General features: G+C 38.4%; 1 protein-coding gene across 3 annotated transcripts in view; it reads left to right on the top strand.

Moving 5' to 3' along the window:
• DLC1 (DLC1 Rho GTPase activating protein) overlaps positions 1-26,354 on the top strand; it is a 419,765-nt gene that overhangs the window by 228,144 nt on the left and 165,267 nt on the right. The window contains exon 1 of one of the 3 annotated variants that reach the window (XM_047715919.1): positions 10,455-10,773. The exons of the other annotated variants lie outside the window; for them this stretch is intronic. Coding sequence (XP_047571875.1) covers positions 10,635-10,773 — 139 coding nt within the window. The 5' untranslated portion in view covers positions 10,455-10,634. Of the gene's footprint in view, positions 1-10,454; positions 10,774-26,354 lie in introns of those variants that run through there. 3 annotated transcript variants of the gene reach the window in all.

Genomic DNA, 26,354 nt, shown 5'->3' with positions numbered 1-26,354 from the left:
CACATAATTTATGCAAATGACTTCCATCTCCCTTAATTCTATTTTTCCTTTTCTGAAAGCTTTTCTTTTTTACTTTCTTCTTCTGACTTGTATTTACTTAGCTTTTTTATGTCAGTGACAAAAGTAAGAGTTTCATTTTTTTTCCCATTTTTTTCCTTGCTTAAAATATTTGTGAAGAGATTTTTGGCTTCCTATTTAATAGAAAGAGAGAAAATTATATGTTCTTTTTCTGCTAATGTTAGCAAAATACCTGTTTACTTAAATATCATATTTTAAGGTTCCATTAGGTGCCCAGAAAGGAATATATATCCACACAAATAACATATCCTAATATAATAGTGGAATCCTATAGTAACATCATTATTGAGTTGAAATCTTTTTATTGTTTTGGTTAATAATAACATGGCAATACTAATAACATTGCATGAAATTATATTAATAATTATTCAACATAGAATGAGTCTTTCATGATACCATTCAAATAATGTTATTAATAATATCTAAAGTGCCTTATTATAAATCTCTCTCATATAATTTGATCCAGTAACATAGCACTTGGATATTATTTCCATATATACATTCCATACATACTCCAAGCCAGTAATCACACTCTGAGCAGCAGATTCCTCCCCACCTCTCTGTGAAAACTTACATCAGATTCTCAAAGATTCAGAGCTTTGGTGATTTGCTTTTATCCTGGAATTTTCAGTGATACCACAATTTGAACCTGAGCTTCTATTTCCCAATTCTGTCACCTCCATATGTTCTGTAAAATCCTTTCTCATAAAATCCATTAATTTTTTCAATTGGCTTGTTTCTATTTTGCTTTTTTATTATTTGTAAAAGTGCTTTACTAGAGATATTAACACTCTGTTGTTTATGTTGAAAGTATTTCCATTTATCATTTTGCTTTTTTTTTCATCACCCTTAGAATAACACTTATGTGCCTTACAGTGAATCTCACCCTACCCTCACCCTCATCCACAGACTTTGGTGAGCACTGAGCTAGTCTTTATCACTGCAGTTGTGTCTTTTTTAGAATTATCTGTAAATGGAAGAAGGTGCTCCCAATATTATCATACAAGCGTTTGTACAAACATATGTTATCATTTCTTTTGAGTAATACCTGAGTGGATTTAGTTGCTAAGGGTATGTTTGACTTTTAAAAGAAACTTCCAAATTTTCAAAGTGGGTAGGCCATTTTACATTCCCACCAGCAATATATAAAAATTCCAGTTTTCCAACATCCTACCCAACACTTGACGTGTTTAGTCTTTTTAATTTTAGTGTGTAATGGTAACTCAGTATGATTTTAATTTGCATTTTCCTAATGACTGAGATTGGATAGCTTCTTGTACTTGTTAGCCATTCATATACCTTCTTTTGCAAAGTGTCATTTCAAAATTTTTGCCCATTTGTTATAATCTGGTTATTTGTCTTTTTGTTACATTGAATTATAGGGCTCTTTATATATTCTGGATATATGCTTTGTAAGTATTTTGTCCTAGTCAGTGACTTGAATTTTTCTTTTCTTTGCAGTATTTTTAAGAGGACAAAGGAATTTTTTTGTTCCAATTTATCCATTGTTTAATGACTGATGCTTATTGGATCCTAAGGAAGCTTTGCCTGACTTAAGGCTACAGAGTTTCTTGTACAAGCCTTATAGTTTTACTCCTAAATTTGTACTATGGTTCATGGTCCATTTAGAGTTAATGTTTGTTTAACATTTGAGGTAAGGGTTGAGGTTCATTTTTTTCCATATGGCATCCAATTGTCCCAGTACCATTTGTTGAAAAGATTATTTTTCTCCATTGATTTACCTTGGCATCTTTATCGAAAATCAGCTGAACATGTTGTATGGACCTATTTCCAAAATCTTTCTTCTGTTCCATTGTTCTATATGCCTATCCTTAAATCAGTATCATCCTATTTTGATAACTATAGATTTATAAGTCTTGATGTCAGGAAGTATAAATCCTTAATATTGCACCTCTTTTTCAAAAAATTTTTGCTTTATTTAGGTCCTTTATATTTCCATATGAATTTTAGAATTAACTTGTCAGTTAAAAAAAGAAAAGAATTTCTAGAATTTTGATTCATATTGATTTTATAGATTAGTATGGGAGAATTAATATCCTGACAGTATTGAGTATGCAATTCCATGAACATGGTATATGTCTCTATTTATTTAGGTATTTAATTTCTCTTAGTAATGTTGTATAAAGCATTCAGTGTATGGTATACATATTTGTTACCAGTATTTTCTCTAAGTATTTTCATACTTTTTTATCAGGTTATAAATGAGACTTACTAATTGTTCATTGATAGTATATGCAAATTGATTGATTTTTGTATATTAACCTTCAATCCTATTAAATTCACTTTTTTTTTAAAGATCTTATTCATTTATTTGTCAGAGAGTGAGAGAGCATGCAAAGCAGTGGGAGCCATAAGCCAAGGGAGAATCAGGCTCCCCGCTGAGCAAGGAGTTCAATGAGAGAGACATATGACCTGAGCCAAAGGCAGATGCTTAACCAACTGAGCCACCCATGTGTCCCTTAAACTCACTTTTTATTTCTAGTTAATCTGACTAGAGATTAATCAACTTCATTGATCTTTCCAAAGAACAATCTTTTAACTTCTGTTATTTATGTTCAGTTTCAATTATTTCTGCTCTTATATTTATTTTTTTCCTTTCTTCTGCTGGCAGGTTCAGAGCAGCCATTATCCTAAAATTAATTTAGTCCCCCTACTAAGGCATGACCCTTCTAGGGATTCTACCCAAGGCTGCTTATTACATGAGGTCTCATCATGCTGACAGGTGGAAATAGAAACTAATCCCAGCCCTGTGTGAGCTCCAGGATGTTATCTGCCTATTGACTTCCAGTATTTTTTCCCCAAGTTTGGGAAAGTTCCTTCTACATCTGTACAGATGAGTATTCAGACAAAGGCTTGGGAGACTTCTCTGCAAATATGCAGATCTCACAATGTTGCTCTCTTTTTTTGGTACTCTGACTTGCAAACTCTAACTGCCTCAGTCTCCATAAACTCTAATGTCTGTCACCTCAAGATTCTCAGATTATGGGGCACCTGGGTGGCTCAGTGGCTCAGCTCAGCTGCTGCCTTCAGCTCAGGTCATGATCCCAGGGTCCTGGGGTTGAGCCCTGTATCAGGCTCTCTGCTCAGTGGGGAGCCTGCTTCCCCTCCTTCTCTCTCTGCCTGCCTCTCTGCCTACTTGTGATCTCTGTCTGTCAAATAAATAAAGTTTAAAAATCTTTAAAAAAAAGATTCTCAGGTTATGTTTGGTTTTTCTTTCTCTACTCTGTGGCCAGAAAATACCCCCAGGCAGTAAGCCGGAAACATGGTAGAGCTCGTTTTGTTTTGTTTTTTTAAAACTCTCTTTCAGAAATCACAGTCCTGCTTTACCTATTATGCAGTTTCTGAAAAACATTATTTTATATTTTGTGCGTGCGTGGCAGGAGTGGCAGTATATCTTCAGGATCCCTTTGTGGACAGGAGCTAAGGCAACCTATAAACTACCTTTTTATGAAAACATTCAAACCTGTTGGTATTGGCAGTGTGTTTGAGGTCCTGTTAATAAATAACATTTATTTATTTATAATAGTAATTAATTAATAATATTATTTATTAATATGGTTGAAAAGGTATGATCAATAGGCTATATTAACATAGAAAAATAGTTTTGTTCCTGTTTGGACCGACTTCAAAATTATCCCTGAACACATATGCTCAAGTATACCATTATCCCAGATTGCTTTTTTTGATTTTACTATTAGTATAGCATTTTATTAGAGGTTATTGATAAATGTTAAGATCCAAAAGATAATCAACATTTAGCTCTTTATAGAGACTTGTGGCAGTGAGTTTACATGAAGGTAAAACAAAGCATTTGAATATTTTTGTTTCTCAGAAGAAGTCTTTTATTCAGAATCAGCAAGAGGTTGATTTTTTTTTGGTTCCAATGTCAACATAAAGATACATATAAAACTAGTATGAATGGAAATAAATGCAATTTAAAAGTAATTCAAATAGTCATAATATACTCTTAAGTCTTAGTAAGCAGAGAAATTACATCACTGTAATTCTATGTTATAATGTTGGACTCCTTTAATTCATAATATACTGAAATTTTATACCATGAAGAATAAACAATAGAAGGATAAAATGACAAAAGGAAGAATAGAAGATATAAGAGAAAATGAAGAATAAGAGCAAGGACATTTCCTTGTTAAATTTCCTCCTTAAGTTTTAACTATGTCTAAAATTTATTTTACCAATATATAGTCTATCCTCTGTTAAGGCAATATAAATTATAGATGTATTATTTCTTTAGCACTACTATTGCTGATGCATCCTTATTGATTTTTCTATAGAATTAAAAATATTTTAACCTTCTGAAATCATGACACGAAAAAAAATCTGAAATCATTACATTAAAAAAAAATTCTGGGAGCACCACTATTTCCTCTTCCCATTCTCTAGTACTTTTTCTTTCCTGTCTTTCTGCCAAAATTACTAGTATAGAAAACTAGAGTGAACTAGTCAACAAAAAATGGAAAGGAAATAATTGAGAGAGAAGTGAACCAAAACAAACAAATGAACAACTCCAAAGAAACGTATTCAAAGCAAATTGAAAATAGCTTGAGGAAAGTATAAAAATGGCCAATTAATTTACTAATAGCTTAGATTCTGTGAAGATACTTTTTAGAAGAGGAATGAGACCACCTATCCCAGTAGAATTGTTTAACCTTTCTATTCCACTTCCGGAGGACAGGCCCCATCCTGTTGGATTCTGTATGCTTTACTTCCATCTCCCCTTCTGTACCAGAATCAAGGATCTAATCAATCCCCTTTATAGCAATTGTGAAAATGCTGTCCTAAGATCACAAAGCTGTCAAGGGGCAGGACTCAAATGCGGTCTGTCTCTGACTTAGTCTCTTTGGTCTGACTTAGCAGAATCCCATAGCCTGGGTGACTTGTAAACAACAGAGATGTTTTTCTCACAATCCAGAGTCTGTGAGGTTGATCAAGGTGCCAGCATATTTCGTGTCTGGTGAGGACCTACTTCCTGGTTCATAGACCCCATCTTTTTGCTGAGCCCTCACATGGAGATGGGGCAAGGAGATCCCAAGTTCTCTTTTATAGGGAACTTATCTCTTTCATGATGGCTCAACTTTCATGACCTAATCATTTCCCCAAGACCCCACTTTCTAATACCATCACATTGGGGATTAGGTTTCAACATATGAATTTGGAGGAGAACACAAACATTCAGTATAGAGCAGTTTCTTTTCTCAAAGGCTAGGTGACTTCTCAGCCCAAGTGAAGAACTTTGTTTCAGAAAGCAGTTAGTAATGAGATTCAGTAGTTAAAAAGGAAAGAAGGTATTATTGTGTCAGGAAGAAAAGATTTTTCTTTCCTCATATTCACTTCTTGTTTTTTACTTTCCTCATTTATCACAAGAAGTGATCACACTTTCACACTTCCTGTGATAAATGAGGAAAGAAAAATGCTTATTATTCAACAGTATTCCCTCAACAAATTGATTTTACCCTGAAAGATAGTGTGATTTTGGTGTATATATCAGGAGTTGTAGAGAAATAGTCTCTGAACATCTTTGATCGCTAACTCTCATGAGTTTCTGAGCATAGAACCCCAATATATACATTTATTTATAAATTTTATCCATAAATCATTGTACTTGCATGTCTGTATATTAAAAAAATAGAAATACTCCAAGAGCTATCTAAATAGACATAGATTCTAAGATTTTCTTCTCGCCTTCCAAGGAGACTCTTGTCTGCCCTCAGGTGGGAGATGACCAATTTGAAGAAAATTGTCCTTGTGGTCTATTGGTCTATCGAGCATCAATAGATACCTAACTGATAGTGTAAACAACTTTGCCTTGAACCCTTCGGTTGAAAATATTTAACAATTTATCACAAAGAAGATTCTCAACCAAACTGAATGTAATCCTTATGATTCCAATTGTAGGGGCAAATAAAATTGCCACTTGCATCAGAGCAAATGTATTCAAGATGGTCATGCTAAATAAAGAAAAACCAAAGTGAAAACAGAGATTGGCAGCATGTAACCTATATGCTAGGCATTCTTCATTGCGGGGCGTAGGGGGAGAGACAGAAAATTGTCCTCAGAGTCACAGAAACGTCATACTACGAATTTTGTCATGGGCTTTTGGAGATGTAAGAATATAATGGAGAAGTCCTTTGATGAAAGTACAGCCCTTAAGCAGACCTATTATTGCAGATAGCCACTGTCTTTCACTTAACCTGTTGTCCTGTTGCAGGGGCTAGGTCTCTCACAGGGCTTAACCAAATGGAGTTTTAATAATTTCCTTCCTGTTCCAAAGACCCAGATCTAAGCATGACATTGACTCTTAATAAATATTTCATTTCCCATCATTACTCATACTATTTTGAAAGAACCTACTAGCACTTTGGTTAAATCCTAATGTTCTAATTACTCCAAAGGAGGCTTAAATGAGTTTCATCACCAAATAAGAGTGCCAATAGATCAAAATGGATTTGTGCGACATGGGCTTGAAAGAGAAGGTGTCCCTAACATTAGATCAAAGCATATGGGACCTAGAAACACTATAAAATTAAAATTTTATTTATAGTGAAAAGACAAAAATTACAAATTAGACAAAACTAAATAAAATCTGTAATACATTACTAAAATGGAATGGTTTTCTTACATGGAAAATATTAGGGACATACTTGAGAAGAGTCTCTAGATTAATATACAAACAGGAGTCCCCCAGGTCAGAGAGCAGCTCCACCAATGGCTGAAACTAGCCCTTTATCACAAGAAAAAGGAACTGAAAAGCAATCAAAGCATAGTATTGCTATCTTCATTTCTCTTATAATTCCCAGCAGGATCTTTAAAAAAATCAATAAACTTCTCATATTCCCACTTTCCCCATCTGCCAAGCTGAGATAACATTAATTATGGTATACTGTCCTCACCTCTCAGTGAAAAGAGACTTGGATTATTTTAAATTCATGGAAATAAAACTCGAGGAATTATTCTATAAATGGTGAATTTTGAAAAACACTTTTTCTGCATGGAACATTTCTTTTAATGGCCAATAAATACAGCCAGAAAGCAAAAAATAAAAACAATTTAAAATTGACAGTGTATTAGTTTTTATATCATACCTATGATATGTGGCTGAGACTCATTTACAAGGAGTTGAAATATCTTCACAATGAAATTTGAATTTAATGAGTTTTTAGAAATGAGGGGTAAAATTGCCAGCTCTATTTTGGAATATAGTAAAATCAATAATTAAAGTCCACCTTGCTTGAAAACATAGGTGTGCTCCCCTGCTCCAATAGTCTGTCAGTAAGAGTTATATTTATGATGGTAAGTTTCCATATACCTCTTAGGTTAGGTCTATGGACTGGTCTACCAAATGGAACCCGTGCTTAGAATAAGTAGGCTTTTGTAATACCTGCTGAGACGAGCTACAGTGAAGTACTAGGAGTATTGTCTTTGAAAGAGCATGTCATGGAGGAGAAGGAGGATGTTTTAGAACACTAAATCAGACCAGAGTGTCCTATCATTAAGCAACAGTGTTGACTAGGCCTTTGTTCTCTTGGCTCACTGCACTTCAGTTTTCATAGCTGGGGTCATCTAAAACCCCTCTGAGACCCAGGCTTCTTTCATACCATGAGCCCATCACCATCAGTGGTGATTTTATTTGGCTACGATTAAAGAGTTTTGGCCTATAGCTTAGTATCAGCTGAGCCTAGATAAACCCTAATGGGTCATTATCACTGTCATTAATTTATGAGCAGTCAAGTTGATTGGAAGGCTAATGAGCTTTTTTTTTTAAAAGATTTTATTCATTTATTTGACAGACAGAGATCACAAGTAGGCAGAGAGGCAGGCAGAGAGAGAGGGGGAAGCAGGATACCTGCCAAACAGAGAGCCCGATGCGGGGCTCGATCCTAGGACCCTGGGATCATGACCTAAGCCGAAGGCAGAGGCTTAACCCACTGAGCCACCCAGGCGCCCTGGCTAATGAGCTTTGAATACAGACAACTCTGGGTATGAATCCTAGGTCTGGCATTTATTATCTCCTTTCTCAAATCTCTTCTCTCTGTGCTCCAGCTTCCTCATCTCTAAAGAGGAGATAATAATTCCTATTAGGGGTGTACATATGTGGATCTGTCTATCTACAGTGCTAGAAGAGTTTTGGTATGTTGTAGGTACTCCATAAATACTGTTTCCCGTTCTGTGTATAGGTACAGGAAAGCTTCATGCTGTTACAGTCGGTGACTTTGCATGAATCATACAATCAGCTGTTGATATTTGTGCTGGGAATGGTTGTAGGTCATAAATCTTGAATGGAAATTTAGGTGAGGTCAGTGCTTAAGAGGAGTTAGGAATCCAGGCTTCCTTTTCCTTCTTTGTGCTACCATAATGCTTGGTACATGCTTCTGTCATAGAATTTATGACACTATTTTGAAATGATTTGTGGTCAGTGGGATTTCTGCTCAAAGACTGAGTCGATGTCTTATTCATCCTCAACTTCCCCGCGCCTAGCACAGAGTATGGTTTGCTACTTATGCTATGATTACTTCATACTGTTCCTCTACAAACAGACCTGCCCTGTTCAACCTGACCAGAAATGAGTCAACCTGTTTCAAGGTGCACAGACCTCTTTGAAGGAGAAACACATCCATGCGCCCACGCACACACACACACGCACACACACATCCACACACACACACACACACGGACTTCCAGTACTTTGTTTTAAAATGGAGCCATGTATTGGGCAATCAAATTTTTTGAGACTTTTTTTTTAAATTTATTTATTTATTTGACAGATCACAAGTAGGCAGAGAGGCAGGCAGAGAGAGACAGGAGAAGGAGGCAGGCTCCCTGCTGAGCAGAGAGCCCGATGTGGGGCTCGATCCCAGGACCCTGAGATCATGACCTGAGCCGAAGGCAGAGGCTTTAACCACTGAGCCACCCAGGCGCCCCTTGAGACTTTTTTTAATGAAGTTTCCCTCGGAATTGGCTCCCACGGGGCACAAAGGTCCACATGCCTCAGCAGTTAGTACTTGTCTCCTGATCTGTGCCCAGCCCAGTGATAAGGCAAGGAAGACAATATCGAGATGCACATTCTCATCTGAAGAGACTCATGGACTTTAACAATTTGGGAACAGTATGATTGAAGACATGCGGGTTACTAATAAGTAGTGCCACAAGTGTTAGTTATAACTCATGAGCACAGTCTCGCTACCCCTTGTATAACCAAGTTGTCAAAGTTGATGGGAAAGAGGTGGCATGCTGTACGTATTTGGGGACTAGGAAGGGAGATCAGTGTGGGTTGAAAAGGATGTCATGTATAAGAATAATTATGATAATAATTAACATTCTCATGGTAATCTTGCAATTTACAAAGTGCTTTTACAGCATTTTCTAATTTCACAAAGGTTATGAACTGGCCTTTAGATACTATTGTGATGCCAATAGTAAGCCTCCATGCCAAACCTTGAAAGTTAGAAGATGGCATTTAAGGGAGAGTGAGAGAGGAGAGGATTAATACTGCATTAAAAAGCAGAAAATCAGCCAAATTCATTGGCAAAGAAATAGAGTTATTTGGCATTTTAGAAACTCAAAAACAGAGCTTGTTGAAGAAGCAGTTGGCCCGTATTTTGATTTCATGGTGCTTGGCAGTTCTTTTACTCTTCAGGAGAGAGGTTTTGATGTACAATTATAATGATGAAGTTTGCTTACTTGGAATTAAAAGATTCTCAAAGCCAGGGGACATTTGAACCTTATTTAGAGGCAAAACCTAGAATTATTTGATTAAACCACTTAAAAATAAGTAAGAGCATAGTTAGAAGGGAAATATGAAGAGGTGATTAGTGTTTCCTTTAAAACTCAAGTATCCACGTCCTAGAGAGAATCCTAGGTTCTCCTGTAGGTTGCTCCTCCAGCCGTATCTTCCTTCCCTCACCCACAACTAAAGTTTGAACTTTCTGTGTCATAAACAGCCTAGTCCCAAGCCATGACTTAATAAAACACAAGTGAGTTAATCAAATGCAACTGTGAATGAGAATTTACCTTGAAAGTTGAATCAAGGTAAACTTGTCATCCCTCCTTGTCTCCCTCCCTCACTTTTTTGCCTTTCCTTCAAAAGCACAAGGTTAACCTGGATTGCCAGGGAAGGAGACAAGTTATTAACTAGACGAACGGCCGAGCTTGTACCAAGTCAAGTTACTGGATTACACAGGGAGCTAGAATCATCGCCATAGCCACGAAGGCAGCCCGAGCGCTGCGCGAGTGTGTCGCGGGCTCATTTGTAAGCCTTTCCAGATGTGGCAGCCGCGCGCGCTTGGCGGCCATCCAGGAGGCCGCCTGCAGTCGGCGCTTCCCGGGCCGCAGTGCGAGCCGCAATGCCGGGATCCTGAGGGCGCAGGGCTCGCTCGCGGCTCGCCCCCGGGCCCGGCGCGCACGCAGCCCCGCCGCCCCGCGGAGCCCCAGCCCGCAGCCAGCGAAGGACAATCTGCAGCGGGAGGCGGCCAGCATGGTCGCGGCGCCGGGGCTGCGCTGAAGTCCATTGCGCCTGGATGGGGGACTCCGAGGCCCACGTGATGGCTCGGTCCCTGAGAGCCCCTCTCCGGAGGTCCTTTAGCGATCACATCCGAGACTCCACCGCCAGAGCCCTGGATGTTATTTGGAAAAACACCAGAGACAGAAGGCTGGCAGGTGAGGGGCGCGAAGGGGAGGGAGGGACGAGAGGTATTAAAAGGAAAACAATTCAGCGCACAGACGCAGATATTAACTCGGATAATTAATGATCTCATCGGCTGGATAAAGTTCATCGCCGTCATGGCAATGCTTTCCATCTCCCTTCCTCTAGTATTTAACGTTTCTGGAATTTTTTTTTTTTTTCTTTTCCTAATGCCTCTCTGGTTTCTGGTCTGATTATTTCTAGATAAGGTTTATGAGGGGTGTGTTTTTTTTTAACCTTGAAAAGAAAAGCAAGGTCCTTTTGAGTGTCAGGGAATCAGGGGTGATGAGCAGCTGCAGGCAGAAGCTGCAAGGTCTGTTGTGCCGGGGAGGTTCCGAGGTGGGGCTGCTCTGGCCCCAGGTGGCCTGGTCTCTGCTGGAGAGGGGCCTGGAAAGGCTGTGTGTCAGTGGAGTAATCTGCTGTACCCAGTGAAAGCCTGCTGGCATTTCCTCTTGCAGCCTGGAGCTGCTCTGAGTTCCAAGAGGGCGTCAGGTATGCTAGAGGCAGGCGTTTGAAATACAATAAAACATAAATACAGTGGTGCGATTCAGACTTAGGGCTCATGTGACAGCAACCAAATGGCCAACAGTGTTTTAAGGGGTACAGTAAAAGAAACAACTTATGCCTGATCCTGGTATCAAGAATATAAATTGATATAAAATAGCATCTTGTGATAAAATAATCTCTCTGAATTCAGGAAAGGCATCCTAGTCCTGTTTCATGGCTCCCCCTTGGGTGCTCTGTAAGTCTTTGTATTTGGGTCATCTACGTGAATGGGTCAGAGATGGTATTTTTTTAACCTTTTTGGTTAACCCGGTTGCTTTTCATATTCTGGGTGGAGTTCCAAATTGTTACAAATATTACAAGTGGCCTCCAAGTGTCAACAGATTTCTGTGCTGTGTGTTCTCAATAAAAAGGTCCTTTGACTTTCACGTGATACTCTTGACATGACTTGAAGAGGGGGAAATGTAAGGGTCGTGATTGTGATAACAGATTATGAAGATAACATGCTAGTTATATCCCTTCGTAGGCTGTAAGGTTGTCCTAAATGCTCATGGAACTCTTTCTCTTTGTTAAGCAAAACAATATTGCCCAGTACAGGTCAGGGTAAACAATGTCAAGTTGAATCATAAAGCAGAGGAGGGAGAGCAAAATATTTTAAATTTAGCCATTTTATTACGGCTTTCAAATAAATATGATACCTTAAAGAAATCCTATATTCCAGTAAGTTTTTTTAAGCTGTATTATCTAGTGTTAACAGTTTGCAATTAGCCAGAGAAAATTTAAGAAACAAGATAGTAGAATATAAAATCTACTATAATTAACTATAACTTGTTGGCCTTTAAAAAAAAAAGTAGATCCTTCATTGTTGTCTTATTTGGCAAATCCATTGTCACAAGTGGAAAGGTTCCACAAATAATGTCTTATTAAAGACACACAAAAATATTTTGTGGTTTAGTGTTTAAACTCGAGAGTAAGACTAAATCAAACATTCCTGCTTCCCAGGATTCTCCTTATATTTTCATAAATGATGAGATTTTGACAGCTGTTGACCTCCTAGAATGAGGATATTATCCCTAGAAAGTTGCTGCCTGTCTTTCATTTGTATGTTTGTGTGTATGTGTACACACACACATATACATAATGTATAATGTATAATGTATAATGTAAAAAATGTAGCATCAAATGAAAAACACTTAAAGAAAAATAGTTACTTTTTGTATGTGATAGAAGTCAAACATTTCCACAGCTCTAACAGCAGAGAGGATTTTACTTGTTCCCTGTCCACCAAAGAAAGAAATTCTTTATATTGCCCAGTTTTTCTAAGGTGAGTATGACCTATTAGGTAATTCACACAGTAGAAAATCCAGGTACTAAACTTGAGAAGAAAGAATTTTGGCTACTGCAACTGACTGGTGATTGGAGACTTGGACCCTTTTCATGCCTCCCCTGTGCTTGGCACATGGCTCAGAGCTCAATCAGTGTTTGTCAGGTGGAGAGCAATTTGGTGCACATCCAGATCTCAAGAGCACTTACTGTCCTCCTTCTCCTCAGACTTCTCTGCACCTCACCTTCCTACCAACCCCAGGCTAAATAAAAGCTGTGAGTTATCCAGCTAAACACCAGATACAGTCTTTATTATCTATCATAACACCCCACCCTCCGCTGCAAAATGGAGAGAGGTACCAAGTCCACATCTCTGGCTTCACCTCACGTTGTGAAATTAATGCTGTGACAGGTAAACCAGTGTTTTGAAGCCTCTGAGGAAAATACTTCTTTTAATACTACCTGAAGTGTTATTTTCATGATGCTCATTACTTTGATGACTTTCATCAAGTCTCTCAAACACTAACCTGAGATTTCCGTTTCTTCCAGAGGTTTAACTTCTTTGGCCATGGGACAAAGTTTTAAGTTTCCTTGTTTGGTATTTTCTCTCTCAATCAGTTAATTTTTCTCTCTCTCCATGTGCGTGTGCATGTATGTGTGTGTGTGTATCCCTCTCTCTCACCCCCGCAAATACACACACTCTACATAACTTAACAGTTCCCAGTTCTTCTACCCCAAATGATGTTATGTATGAAAACCGTTATTTACATTTCTTTACCTTAAAATCCCTTATAAGTAAAACAGGGATTCTGCCTATTATTTTTAAGGATCCCTTTCCTTGTGCAAACAAAATGCAGAATTGCTGCTAGGAGAAGACCTTCAACTTGTAAGGAGTGATGGAACAGTGTGTCTTAATTGTACCCTCCTTTACATGGAATTGCCTTTTTCTGCCCAACCACAACCCACAGGGGTTCTTTTACTCCTATTCTCTCTCTGACCATTATTCCCAAACCCAAAGGTACACAATCTCTTTCCTAAACTTAGAAGCCACTGTGGGCTCCTGGGTGGTTCAGTTGATTAAGCGTCTGACTCTTGGTTTTGGCTCAGGTCATGGTCTCAGGGTCCTGGGATCAAGCCCTCTGTTGGGACTCTGCTCAGCAGGGAGTCTACTTGAGATTCTCTCTCCCCTTCTCCCTCTCCTCCTGCTCCTCCTCCCACCAAAATAAAAATGAGATAAATCTTTTATAAAAATAAAAATAAATAAAAGCAGAGGATGACATCTAGTTTCCAGGGAATTACAACGTTGAGGTTAACAGTGGGTGATGAATAAGGTAGACAGCCCTTCTCTGGACAAATTGTGCATCTATCATCAATCTCTTCCATGCCTCTCAGAGTTCCTCTACTGCCTCCTCCCTCCCTTTGGGTACACAGACTTCTTGGCTTCAGGGTACATTTCATTCCCCAAAACCTGTTACCCCTTAATCCTTCCAAATAGGGCTTTTTAGCCTTTTTTGTGCTAATAGATGTTTTTGGCATTCTGGTGAAGCCCGAGTTCACTTCCCAGAAAAAAAATTTTTTTAAAGGTTTTTATTTATTTATTTGACAGCGAGATCACAAGCAGGTAGAGAGGCAGGCAGAGAGAGAGGGGGAAGCAGGGTCCCCACTGAGCAGAGAGCCCAATGCGGGGCTCGATCCCAGGACCCTGAGATCATGACCTGAGCCGAAAGCAGAGGCTTAACCCACTGAGCCACGCAGGTGCCCCCCAAAAATATTTTTTGATGTATAAATAAAATACATTGAATTAGGAAGGAAATCAGTTATAGTACAATTTAGTTATCAGGGTATTCCAAACACAAAATTATGGTATAGTAATAGAAAATGAGTGAATTGTATAATAGACTATAATGTTTAAAATATGGGGAAATAAATATAAATTAAATATTTTGTAAGGATACCAGTGTGCAGATTGTTATCGCTAGCTAGAATAAGAACATTAAACTGTACAGTAGTCTTTGATTCATCTCCTTGTCACCAACTATTATAGATAGAATACTGGGGAGCAACATCCACATCTAGGCCAGCAATGTGCAAACTTTCAACTTTACTGTTTGGTGGCTGAATGGGGCCAGCAACGATGTCACATGAATATCTGTGGATGTTGATAGCACAAAAACCACAATCGTGTGTAATATGGAGTAGGTTTGTTAACTCCCCAAACTGTGGAGTAGAAATAAGTATAAATGATGTTTTGTGATATCTACATCAACTCTAATATGCTGTGGAAAAGTCTGGTTTCTGTTGGTGACAAAGTCACAGGGACAACTAATCCCATTGTGTGTGAGGCAGGGGGAGGTGGCAGTTTTTCAGTCTTCCAATTCATAATTGGAAGAGAAGCTAAATTCCAGTTTGAGTTTTGTGAAAATAAAAGAAAGAAGTTTGTCCTCATCCAAGTTCATAAACACTCCGAATTCTACCAGTAGACCCTAGGTTAAGAATTCCTGCTTTATCCATACTTTGCTTTCTGAGTACTTCCAGTCAAACATTCTCATGGATTGAGATGCTGAGATCTCATACATGAGAGGACTGGATTTTGTTGATGTATTTTCAACAAAGTTCTGCAAATGAGTGTGGACTGATGTACCAATTAGACTGCCTTGAAGGAGGGGCACCTGGGTGGTTCAGTGGGTTAAAGCCTCTGCCTTCAGCTCAGGTCATGATCCCAGGGTCCTAGGATCGAGCCCCACATCGGGCTCTCTGCTCTGCAGGGAGCCTGCTTCCTCTTCTCTCTCTCTGCCTGCCACTCTGCCTACTTGTGATCTCTGTCAAATAAATAAATAAAATCTTAAAAAAAAATATATTAGACTGCCTCGAAGGAAAAACAAGAGACACTAACATTCAGACTAGAAAGAGACAGAGAGGCTAAAAGAAAGACAAAACCCTGACTACACACATGTACAGTAGCTTTCATCAGTTTGCAAAGTGGAATAGATAAATATACTGAAAAGAAATTAAATATTAGCCTTTATTTAATGGCATCTCATAAAGTAAGCACAGCTTATATAGAGTAAAACCCCCTGATTGTTTAAAAAGTGTTCAACCTACTCTATTAGAGAAACATGACATATAAGGGGGGAAAAATGTAAAAGCCTCAACCTATTGTGGGACATGTGTCCCTACTTCCATAGCTAAACATTTTCAAGAAGGAAGAAAACTAAATTGTCTAGGAGGAAGGCAGGAAAATTGAGACGAATCTCAATCCAAGTGAGATTATGGACATAGAATAAATCCAAGTATTTACATTAGATTGGATACCCTGGGGGTATTCTGTTGAGTGGTGGGTATCTTCTGTCTTTCATGAAATTGAGTTTTACATTTCTGCTGACTAGGTCTCCAGTTCACTAGCAAGACGAATGTTTGACGTGCTCTGTCGCACTTTGGCCCTCAATTCAGTGGGACATCAGGAATTCTGGCCCACTTCCCATGACGAGAAACCACAAACATTGACTCCTGTGAACTGTCTTCTGCTCATTGGTTCGCAGTGAAAAGCAAGTAAGGGCATATATAATGCCTTTTAACCAAGAATGATGTATGCCTCAAAATATGCAGGCTCCTCCAGTAAACAAAGACTTCCCTGGATGTATGCAATACTATGTATGATATTTTAAAGGGTCTGAGAGACAACAACTAATGGAGCTTCATGAGTCTCTATTACATTTTGGGAGGGTAGATGTAGCATGTCCCTATTAAATTAGATAATACTCTTTCAGTGAAAAAGGAACACGTTGATGTCGAGGTCAGCTTTGATGAGTGAGAACATAATATATTGGCTAAGAGAGCTGGCTATGATAACAGACTTCTGGGTTTGAATCCTGCTCTTGCACTAGAGAGCTTTGGGCAAGTCAGTCTGTTTCTTACCAATATAAAGAGGATGATCATAGTACTTAGGTCATAAAGTTGTTTCAAAGATTAAATGAGCTACTGTGTAGAGTACTTAGAAGAGTCATGACATAGAGTAAAGTACATCAGTTTCATTGTTATAACCCCTCTTCTCTTTCCCATGCCCTAGGTCCATAGAAGTTTCACCCTGCTAGCATGACACCACTATAATTTATCTAAGCCTTTTGGGCAAAAATAGTTCAACAGTCCAAAAGTAGAAAATAAAAGGTAAACTACCAATGCCAAATGGAATTTATTTCTGTACCTCTGGAAGAAAAAAACAAAGAATCGGGTGACTTCTGTGCAGACCTTGTTGAATTCCAAAATGAAATGACTCATGAGAAAGCTGTTTTTGCACATTGGTAAACAAATCAGTCCTTGCATATGACTTTGTCAAGCTACGTATACAATATCTGAAAGTCTCCCCAAGCGAGTTGGAACCTGCTTTGAAAATTGCTCTCTAGATGGAGCCAAACATGGAAAAGAGCACCAGCACCAGCAGCCTGGGGTTTCAAGCATGTGGTGCAGCTCTGGTATGGGAAAAAGTATGCTAAATGTCAAGGCTGCCACTTGAAAGGGATGTTTGGCCACCTCCCTTTCTGGAGCAAAACTTGTGCAGCTTTCCTCATTTAAAACTAGTATGTATAAGCTGTCTGCATATTTTGCCAAAGGTCCTTATAATTACAATAACAAAATGTGTCCAAAGTCAAGGGCGTGGTAGAAGAGATAGATTAATTAGTCACAGGTATGCTTAAGGATCTGAAGCTATATCTTGAAGCCAAAACTTGATTTAAAGGAACATTCTACTGCAAGTTCTCTATTTCAGAGGGATTAATTAAGGTACAGATTGAAGTTAAACTTGTTATTGTACATGCTTTCCAATGTCTGATTATAGTCTCTTCTTTTTATAATAATCTATCATTTTGGGGGCACCTGGATGTCCCAGTTGTTAAGCATCTGTCTTTGGCTCAGGTCATGATCCCAGGGTTCTGGGATCGAGTCCCACATCGGGCTCCTTGCTCAGCCGGGAGCCTACTTCTCCCTCTCCCTCTGCCTGCCTCTCTGCCTACCTGTGCTCTCTCTCTTGGTCAAATAAATAAATAAAATCTTTTTTAAAAAATCCATCATTTTGGGGCGCCTGGGTGGCTCAGTGGGTTAAAGCCTCTGCCTTAGGCTCAGGTCATGATCCCGGGGTGCTGGGATCAAGCCCCGCATTGGGCTCTCTTCTCAACGGGGAGCCTGCTTCTTCCTCTCTCTCTCTCTCTCTCTCTCTCTCTCTGCCTACGTGTGATCTCTGTCTGTTAAATAAATAAATAAAATCTTAAAAAAAAATCCATCATTTTTATGGAAGTGTAGCTGACACACACTGTTGCATTAGTTTCAGGTGTACAACATAGTGATTCAGCAACTCTGTGTGCTGCTTTGCTCAGCACAAGCGTAGCTCCCATCTGTCACCATACGGTGCTGTTCCAGCACCACTGACTAGATTCCCTTTTCTGTACCTTTTCTTCCTGTGACTATTCATTCCATAACTGGAAGCCTGTATCTCCCGCTCTCCTTCACCCATTTTGGCCATCACCCCACCCCCACCCCTCTGGCAGCCACCAGATTGTTCTCAGTATTTATGAGTATGTTTCTGTCTTTTATTTATTTTTTCATTTGTTTTGTTTTTTAGATTCCACATATAAACACATATAAAAGAAATCATATCGTATTTGTCTTTCTCAGACTTACTTCACTTAACATAATGCCATCTAGGTCCATCCATATTGTCTCAAATAGCAAGATCTTATCCTTTTTATGGCTAAATAATATTTCATTTTATATATATATTCTTTATCCACATTTTCTTTATCCATTTATGTATGTATGTATGGATACTTGGGTTGCTTCCATATCTTGGCTATTGTAAATAATGCTGCAGCAAACCTGCATATGTCTTTTCAAATCAGTGTTTTCATTTTCTTTGGATAAATACCCTGTTGTGAAATTACTGGATCATATGGTAGCTCTATTTGTAATTTTTTGAGGAACCTCCATACTGTTTTCTATAGTGACTGTATCAATTTACATTCCCACTGCCAATGCATGAAGTTTCCCTTTTCTCCACATTCTCACCATCACTTGTTAATTCTTATCTTTTTGATTCTAGCCATTCTGACAGGTGTGAGGTGGTATCTCATTGTGGTTTTGATTTTCACTTCCCTAGTGATTAGTGATGTGGAACATCTTCTCATGCACCTATTGGCCATCTGTGTGTCTTCTGTAATCTGTCATTCTTAAAGAAAGAGGATATACCATCCAGAAGTCTCAGGCTGGGATTGTATGTGTATGATAATGATGATGAGTTTGCATTTTTCCTTCTGTGCTCTTTCCTTATTGCTTGAGAACAACTTCTGATACTTTTTGAAGCATGTGCTTGGAATTATTAATGAAGACTTTCCTAAAGTTAACCAAAGACTAAAGTTATCTATCCCCTCAATAATTAAATTCATGACTGTAGTGCTACTGTTAAACTTCTCAGGCACAGCCAGAGATTGGGCATGGAATATGAACTAAATGTGGCACTTGGCAGGAGGTGGTCATTATCATTTGGATGCCATCTTGGCAAATAATATAATGACAGTAATTAACTTGGCATTGGAGTGCTTACCAAGCGCCAAGACGTAGACTGAGAGCTCTAAAGACATTTTCTCATTCAATCTTTAAAAGAATCCCGAGAGTTATACACACTGTTTTTATTCCCATTTACATATTTTTTGGTAATACCTTAAAAATCTATTACTGAGTATCCATGGACAAAACTCAGAAACATCCAAATCTGTCAGTCATTATTAATTAATCTCACAGATATTTATTGAGAGCCTCTTATATGCAAAACACTGTGCTAGATAATGGTTGACAAACAAGGCAGAGACATGATCCTTACCTACCAGCTGTGAATATAACACCTGAATTCTACGTTTGATTTCGAGAAAGGACCTACATGGTAAAGTGAACTCCATTGTAATAAGGAAGAAGTATGCAGTACTTGGACACTGAAGGATGTCTGAAACTCATCCATGATTTGTTCTTTAAACCTGTGGTTCTCAGGGAGATGGGAGAAGACACACTTGTTAGGGATGGTATCAGAAAGAGCATATATAACTTTTAAAAATATACTCAATTGATATATTGTTTTCTAGCACAAAATTCTGAAAATAGACAAGGAAAGCATGGGTGAGAGGGATGGGACATACGTACAAAGGTTGAGAACTACACGTTTAAAACACTCTGCCGGTCCCTGTGGGTCCAGCTCCCTCATGAGGAGAATAAGCTGTACATATAAGGAATCAGACCATCAGCAGGGTGCCCATCAGAGGGAGATCCTCTCTGCAAAGAAGGAACAGGCAAGTTAGTCCATTGTCCTTAGGGAGCTGGCCACTGTCCTCTCCAGAGGACAAAGACTCATGACTTCCAAAATACCATGGAGCCATATCTTTAATCATTTTTTAAAAATGAGATGTTGACCTTTTACCAAAGTTTAAGTACCCTAAAGTCTAAAATTTGTCACAGGCTAAAATAGGGTGCTCTTGACTGATTCAGAAATTAGAAAGAGCTAAAATTGCAAGTTATACTTTAAATACCTCACTTTACGGAGATTACTCTCAGATTTCAAAGTAGAATTGAAATAGATTGTCCCAAGTCTTTTGTGATACCACAGAATTTCTTGTGGGAACCAAACTGGAAGTCAGGACATCTTTTCCTTCCACCATAATTTTAAGAGAGAGAGTCATATTGCATTTTTAAAGGAAAAGAAAAACAATGATTGGTGACTTATATTAAAAACATGACAGGGCGCCTGGGTAGCTCAGTCAGTTAAGCATCTGCCTTTGGCTCAGTTCATGATTGAGGGGTACTGGGATTGAGCCCTGCTCAGCAGGGAGCCTGCTTCTCCTCTGCCGCTACTCCCCCTGCTTTTGTACTCTCTCTCTGTCAAATAAACAAACAAAATCTTTTTTTAAAAATGACAATTATTATATTATTAAATGTTTACCAGTAACCAAAATTATGTCACAGAGTAGAAAAATAGTTGAGATGATAGAATTGAAGGATTAAATATATAGTCATAGTGAAGCTCCATATACCAGATGATCTTTAAAAATTCTAATCCAGGGGCGCCTGGGTGGCTCAGTGGGTTAAGGCCTCTGCCTTCGGCTCAGGTCATGATGCCAGGGTCCTGGGATCGAGCCCCGCATCGGGCTCTCTGCTCAGCGGGAAGCCTGCTTCTCCCTCTCTCTCTCTGCCTGCCTCTCTGCCTACTTGTGATTTCTGTCTGTCAAATAAATAAATAAAATCTTTAAAAAAAAAAAATTCTAATCCATTTTGGATTGATGGCATCCTAGATTGCTTTCAGCTTTGAAAATTAATTATTTGTTCAATGGAGATGTTAATGAAATCAATGAGAAAATTACCAAAGAAGGTATGAATTTGCATTAATACTGCTTTTGTTAGCTTTTACATTTTTGATTAAAGTATATTTTGAATACTGACAATATGTTCATGGATCATGGCCTTATTTTCTCTTAGGAGTGATTTCACTAGTAATTCCAAAGAATTTAGTTAATTTTGGCTTCTTAGCATGGCCAGGTAGAGAGGCTGAAGGATGAAAGAAAGCAGTAAAGTTTTTCAGAATGAATGTTTCCCCTTCAAATAAGGGGCTTAGAAACAGAGAAAGTATGGGACATGGTTCAAACACCAAACAGTCAAGAGGACAGACAAAACATCCATCCACTGATGCAAAAAGTAACAAAGAAGGGTTTTGTACTGAATGGGTATAATCTTTTATTAACTACAAATTAGCTAATATTGATTATGCCCTCACTATGTGAAAGACAGAATTCTAGGTGGTAGAAAAGACACAAAGATAAAAACTGTCTGGACTTTAGTACTCTAGAGTCTGTTTGGCAGGAAAAAGTGGCCTACAGAGAGAACTAGACTCTAAGGGCTGATCTGATGGGTATCATATGGTACTTGCTCAGCCCATCAGTACTGCCCTTGCCTCTCTCTCTCTCCCCTCTCCTCTGCACCTATGAATTTAGCTCTGGTCCAAGTGCACTATAACAAAAGGATATCCACATTATATTATCAGCACTCCCTTTTCTGTACTTTGTCAGTCATGCTCATTTGTACTCCAATGAACATTATTTTTAAGTGAAAATTTCCTTGACACAGCTAACTTTTTTTTTTTTAATATTTTATTTATTTGACAGAGAGAGAGAGATCACAAGTAGGTAGAAAGGCAGGAAGAGAGAGAGAGGGAGAAGCAGGCTTCCCGCTGAGCAGAGAGCCCGATGCGGGGCTCGATCCCAGAACCCTGAGATCATGACCTGAGCTGAAGGCAGAGGCTTAACCCACCGAGCCACCCAGGTGCCCCTACACAGCTAACTTTTAAAGTCATAATTACAGCTTTTTCATGATTGCTCATGGAAATGAAAGCCTTTGAATCGTTGCAGAAAAGAACCTCTATGCCCCTGTGGGGATGTGACAGCAAGTGATATGTGTGTGCATACATGTGCCAGGAGAGGGGTGTGAAGGTGTATAGATATTTCAGACTGAATATGTTTTGCATAGTAGCATTGGTACCTTCAGCCAGGTAAGTTATTTGGATGTTCCTCAATGTTTAAAAAATTCTTACATTAGTAACTGACTCACCTGGTGGCTCCCTCCACTGAATAAAAATTTAAAGAAAATAAAACAAAAACATAAAGTACTCCACTATGATTTTACACCAGTTTACCTTAGGAAGCAGTAAGGTTTGCCCCCTTTGAGATAGTCATCTTGTATTCTGTGTAACTCAAATGTGTTCCAGACCATAAGTTCAATAAGGACTTGTGAGTGGCAACCAGGAAGTGGAGAATGAGAAGAAGATATTTTTATGATTTGCCGGGACTCTGACCCTGACTCCTATATTTAACAGTAAAAATATCTTAGTGTTGAATTTGGTGGCATGACAGAGAGGTGTCAGTGTTGATCCTCCATATCAGGAATTTCCAATCAGTCAATTATTTCAGTCAAGAACTGAAACAGTCTCAATAAAAACAAATTAATGACTTCTAGAAAAAAACACCAAGACACAGTAAAAAACAAACAAACAAACAAAACATGACATATTATTGCTTGGTAAGATCTTGCTTGGTGATTTCTGAACATTCTGACACCATATATCACTTTTTTCCTTTCTTCTTTCTCTTCCTAGGGCATTTATTTGCATTAGCACATCTAAGCAATTTCACACACACACACACACACACATGCCTCAGGAAGCCATCACTTCAAGGAACTCCTCCATAAAAAATTGAGGATTCCTGATTTACAGGATGCTGATGTAAAAGTCACAAGGTAGCATCTGGTTGTTGACAACTCGGGGTGGAGGTGGGAGAACAGCACATTTAATGAAGTCTAGACTTTGTTTTATGTTGTAGATTTTTTGTGACATAGTTAGGTTTTTGCAGAAACTCAAATCACTGACTCAGCATTCGGTGTGGTTCTGTTTATCATGATCCATCTTCTCTAATCTGGTTTTGAATAGCAGGATGTTGTGGGTCCAGATTGAAGTGTGACCTCTGAATGTTTTCCAGTCATGCTTGATTACTATATCCTAGAGGTCTAGACAGTGTTATTGGTTTCTCACCAACATAAACATCTGGCAGAAAAAAAAAGCCACTAAACTAGATGAGTAAGAACATTCCTAATGTACCTTACAATATACTGTATTTAAAATACAACTTTTTAGAATGAAGCCTTTCTCAGGTTGAGAAGGATGTCATCAAACATATTGTTTTTCAACTCTGATAAGACAGTGTTTGGACTAATTTTTCACTCACGAAAACAAGTTTGAACATGTAATTTCAGACTGCAGTAGAAACATCTTTCCTTTGTGCTATTACAAGAAGCTAGAATTTCATTTAGTAAATTCCAGCCAAATGAAATTAACACATGTTTGTTGACTTATGTGTAGCTCATGGATGGACAGATGAGATGACAAACCAGTGAGGATGGGGAAGAGAGATGATAGGACCAAACCCACAGTAATGTGGGGATGGGTAGAATATTAGGTCTTCTCAACTTTTATTTTACCTGGGTTGATTATCATATTCTAAGAGTTATTAATTGTATTGAAACAATAATTTTTTTAAAAAGCAGAGGGCTTTTAAAAAAAAAAAAGATTTATTTGAGAGAGAGAGAGCAGGGGGGAGGGGCAAAGGAGAGAGAGACTCTCAAGCTGACTCCCCACTGAGCACAGAGCCCCCATGGGAGTGGACCTCACCACCGGTGAGATCAGGACCTGAGTCAAAATCAAGAGTCAGATGCTCAGCGGGCTGAGCCACCAGGTGCCCCTGCAGAGTGCTTTTTTAGGAGCCAGACTCCACCAGAGTAAAGTACCTTGCCACTGAGTCATGGGGGAATCGGGGCCCTTCCTTTATGCTGGCCTCAAGACTATATCCAACCAAGCACCAACAAAACAGGCCTGCAGGCAGGAGCACCAGCTTGGAGAATGTAGAAGAATGACAAGACAACCCAAAGTGTCTGCCTTACTCTTGTCTTTTATATGCAGGTGGAACCTACAGTAGTTCTGTGAGAGTAACGCTGGGAATTTTATACTGAAGATATTATAAATTTATGAGATGTACATTCAGTAACCAATTCCAATCTATATGCAACAGTTTGTGCATAATTTTAAGCTTCTTTATTTCTGTTTTTTTTTTGTTTTGTTTTTGTTTTTTTTTTGGCAGGGTACAAAGGGAAGATAGAGAAATGTTTTTCTCTAGTCCTTCAGTGATCACTTGTGTATATTGATGACTTAGAACACAAAACTGTGTTTCCAGCCAAAGCCCTTTGGCACAGCAAATCATTGCACAACTGAAGATAAACATAGAGGGTAAACTTCAGAAAAATTATTTCAAAATGGTGCCTGAAAATCTATTGTAAATGCCCTTTGCACCATTTAAGACAACAGCAGCAGTCTGTAACCGACCCATCTGCACATACCCCAAGGATTAGCCAGCACATTAGAGCCAAGTTTTAGAGTCTGGGAAAGAGGGAAATCAACATTTAATTTTAAAAAAAAAGAAAAAAGAAAAAAAAAAGAAAGGAAAAAAAGAAAGCATAGTCTGGGAAGGGCATTACCAGGGAGGTGAGGGCAAGTGGCCGGCCGCCTGCCGATACTGCCCTCTTGGAGACGCGGACAGTTCAATCCAAGCCGCACACCCACTTTCTCAGCCATCACTGCGCACATTCCAAGCTCCCATTCTTGTGAGGCCAGTTCACAGAAAATGTTTTTATTTCTGTGACCCTGAGCATGACTCCCACTTTGCTGTGTAAAGTTTCCCCGGGTGAACCTCCATGGCCTTACGTGATTAATCCCTACCACAGACCCACACATACCCCCAACTCTCAAACTTCTTTGTGATTATCTGCTCTTTTTCTTTACTCATTTTGTAATTAAGTGAGATACCGAGTTTAATAAGCTCACAATGCATAATTTGTCCTTGTGTGTACCTGCTTTCTTTTCCTTATTCCAGACTTTTCTCCCTATTGTGACTTAAAATATTTTAATTGAATAACAAAAGACCATTACTTGAGCTATCCACTCATCTCTACACAAAAGTGCATGTTTTCAAATCACAATAACTTATGTAATGTCTCTGTTTTTATATGGAGTCTAGGAAAATGATGTTTGACAACTTTATTAGTATAGCAAGAAGCTGACCCCAATACTTTGTGCCAGTTGAGTTCTAAGGGTCAAAAGCCAAGTGCTTTTAATAACTTTTGAAGAGTAGGTAATCCTTGCTCACTTTGAAGACTGAAGCCTGTACTAATTGCTTTTGTAAAATAAAGGTGATGTTGCTAGAGCTAATGGTCCATGTGGTCATACCCTGGGAAATTTGATCCCAGTATCTTGGGTGGCTTAAGTTGCTGTTTTCATAACATACGCATTGTTTTTTGATTCAATACAGTTTGGGTAACATCTGAAATTTCTATCTTTGCTTTCCAAAATCTTTTCTCTAAAACTATCTTTAGATATCTTGTATCAATTAACTGATAGCAGTATTACCTTTATTAAATATTTTAGACATCTAAGAAACCCATGTATCCACTAATTTAAGTGATAGAACATTAAAATCACTGTTTAAGATTTAAAATCTAAAATTACTGCATGGACCTCCTGGATCATATATTTTCCTCCTTTCTCCTCCCAACTCTCCCTGAAATTCTCCAATCTTGAGCTTGGTGTTGAATCATTCTCCTACTGGTTTTATACTCTTACTACATATTTAAGTGACTTAAGAGAGTAATAATTACTGTTTTGCACATTTCAGGTTTGAAGTGGTACCATACTGCCGATACCCTTCGGCTACTCATTTTGCTCACAATTTTATTTTTGAGTTTGTTCATGTTAAAAGTAAAGACCATTTATTCTTACTGCAGTTATATAAATATACCATAATTTACTTAATCATTCTGCTGTTGAGAGGCATTTAGGTTGTTTCCAGTTATGTACTATTACAACTACCTGCTATTAGTAGTACTGTTGTTCATACCTCCATGTATTTATGTGTAGAAGTTTCTCTATGGAAGACTGTTCATCTAAGGAGGAAACTTCATAGTCTAAGATACGCACATCTTATGTGGCCAAATTGTTCAACATGTATTACACACCCGCCAATGATATATAATACCCAATATAGCAGAGAAGTTTTCAAATGTTAGAAAAATCACAGAATATTTACTTTGAAAAACATGAAAATAT

Source organism: Lutra lutra, chromosome 2, assembly GCF_902655055.1.
Source record: "Lutra lutra chromosome 2, mLutLut1.2, whole genome shotgun sequence".
In the NCBI taxonomy this organism is placed as follows: Eukaryota; Metazoa; Chordata; class Mammalia; order Carnivora; family Mustelidae; genus Lutra; species Lutra lutra.
Note: the sequence above shows the minus strand (reverse complement) of the source record. Positions and strands in the feature narration are given on the sequence as shown.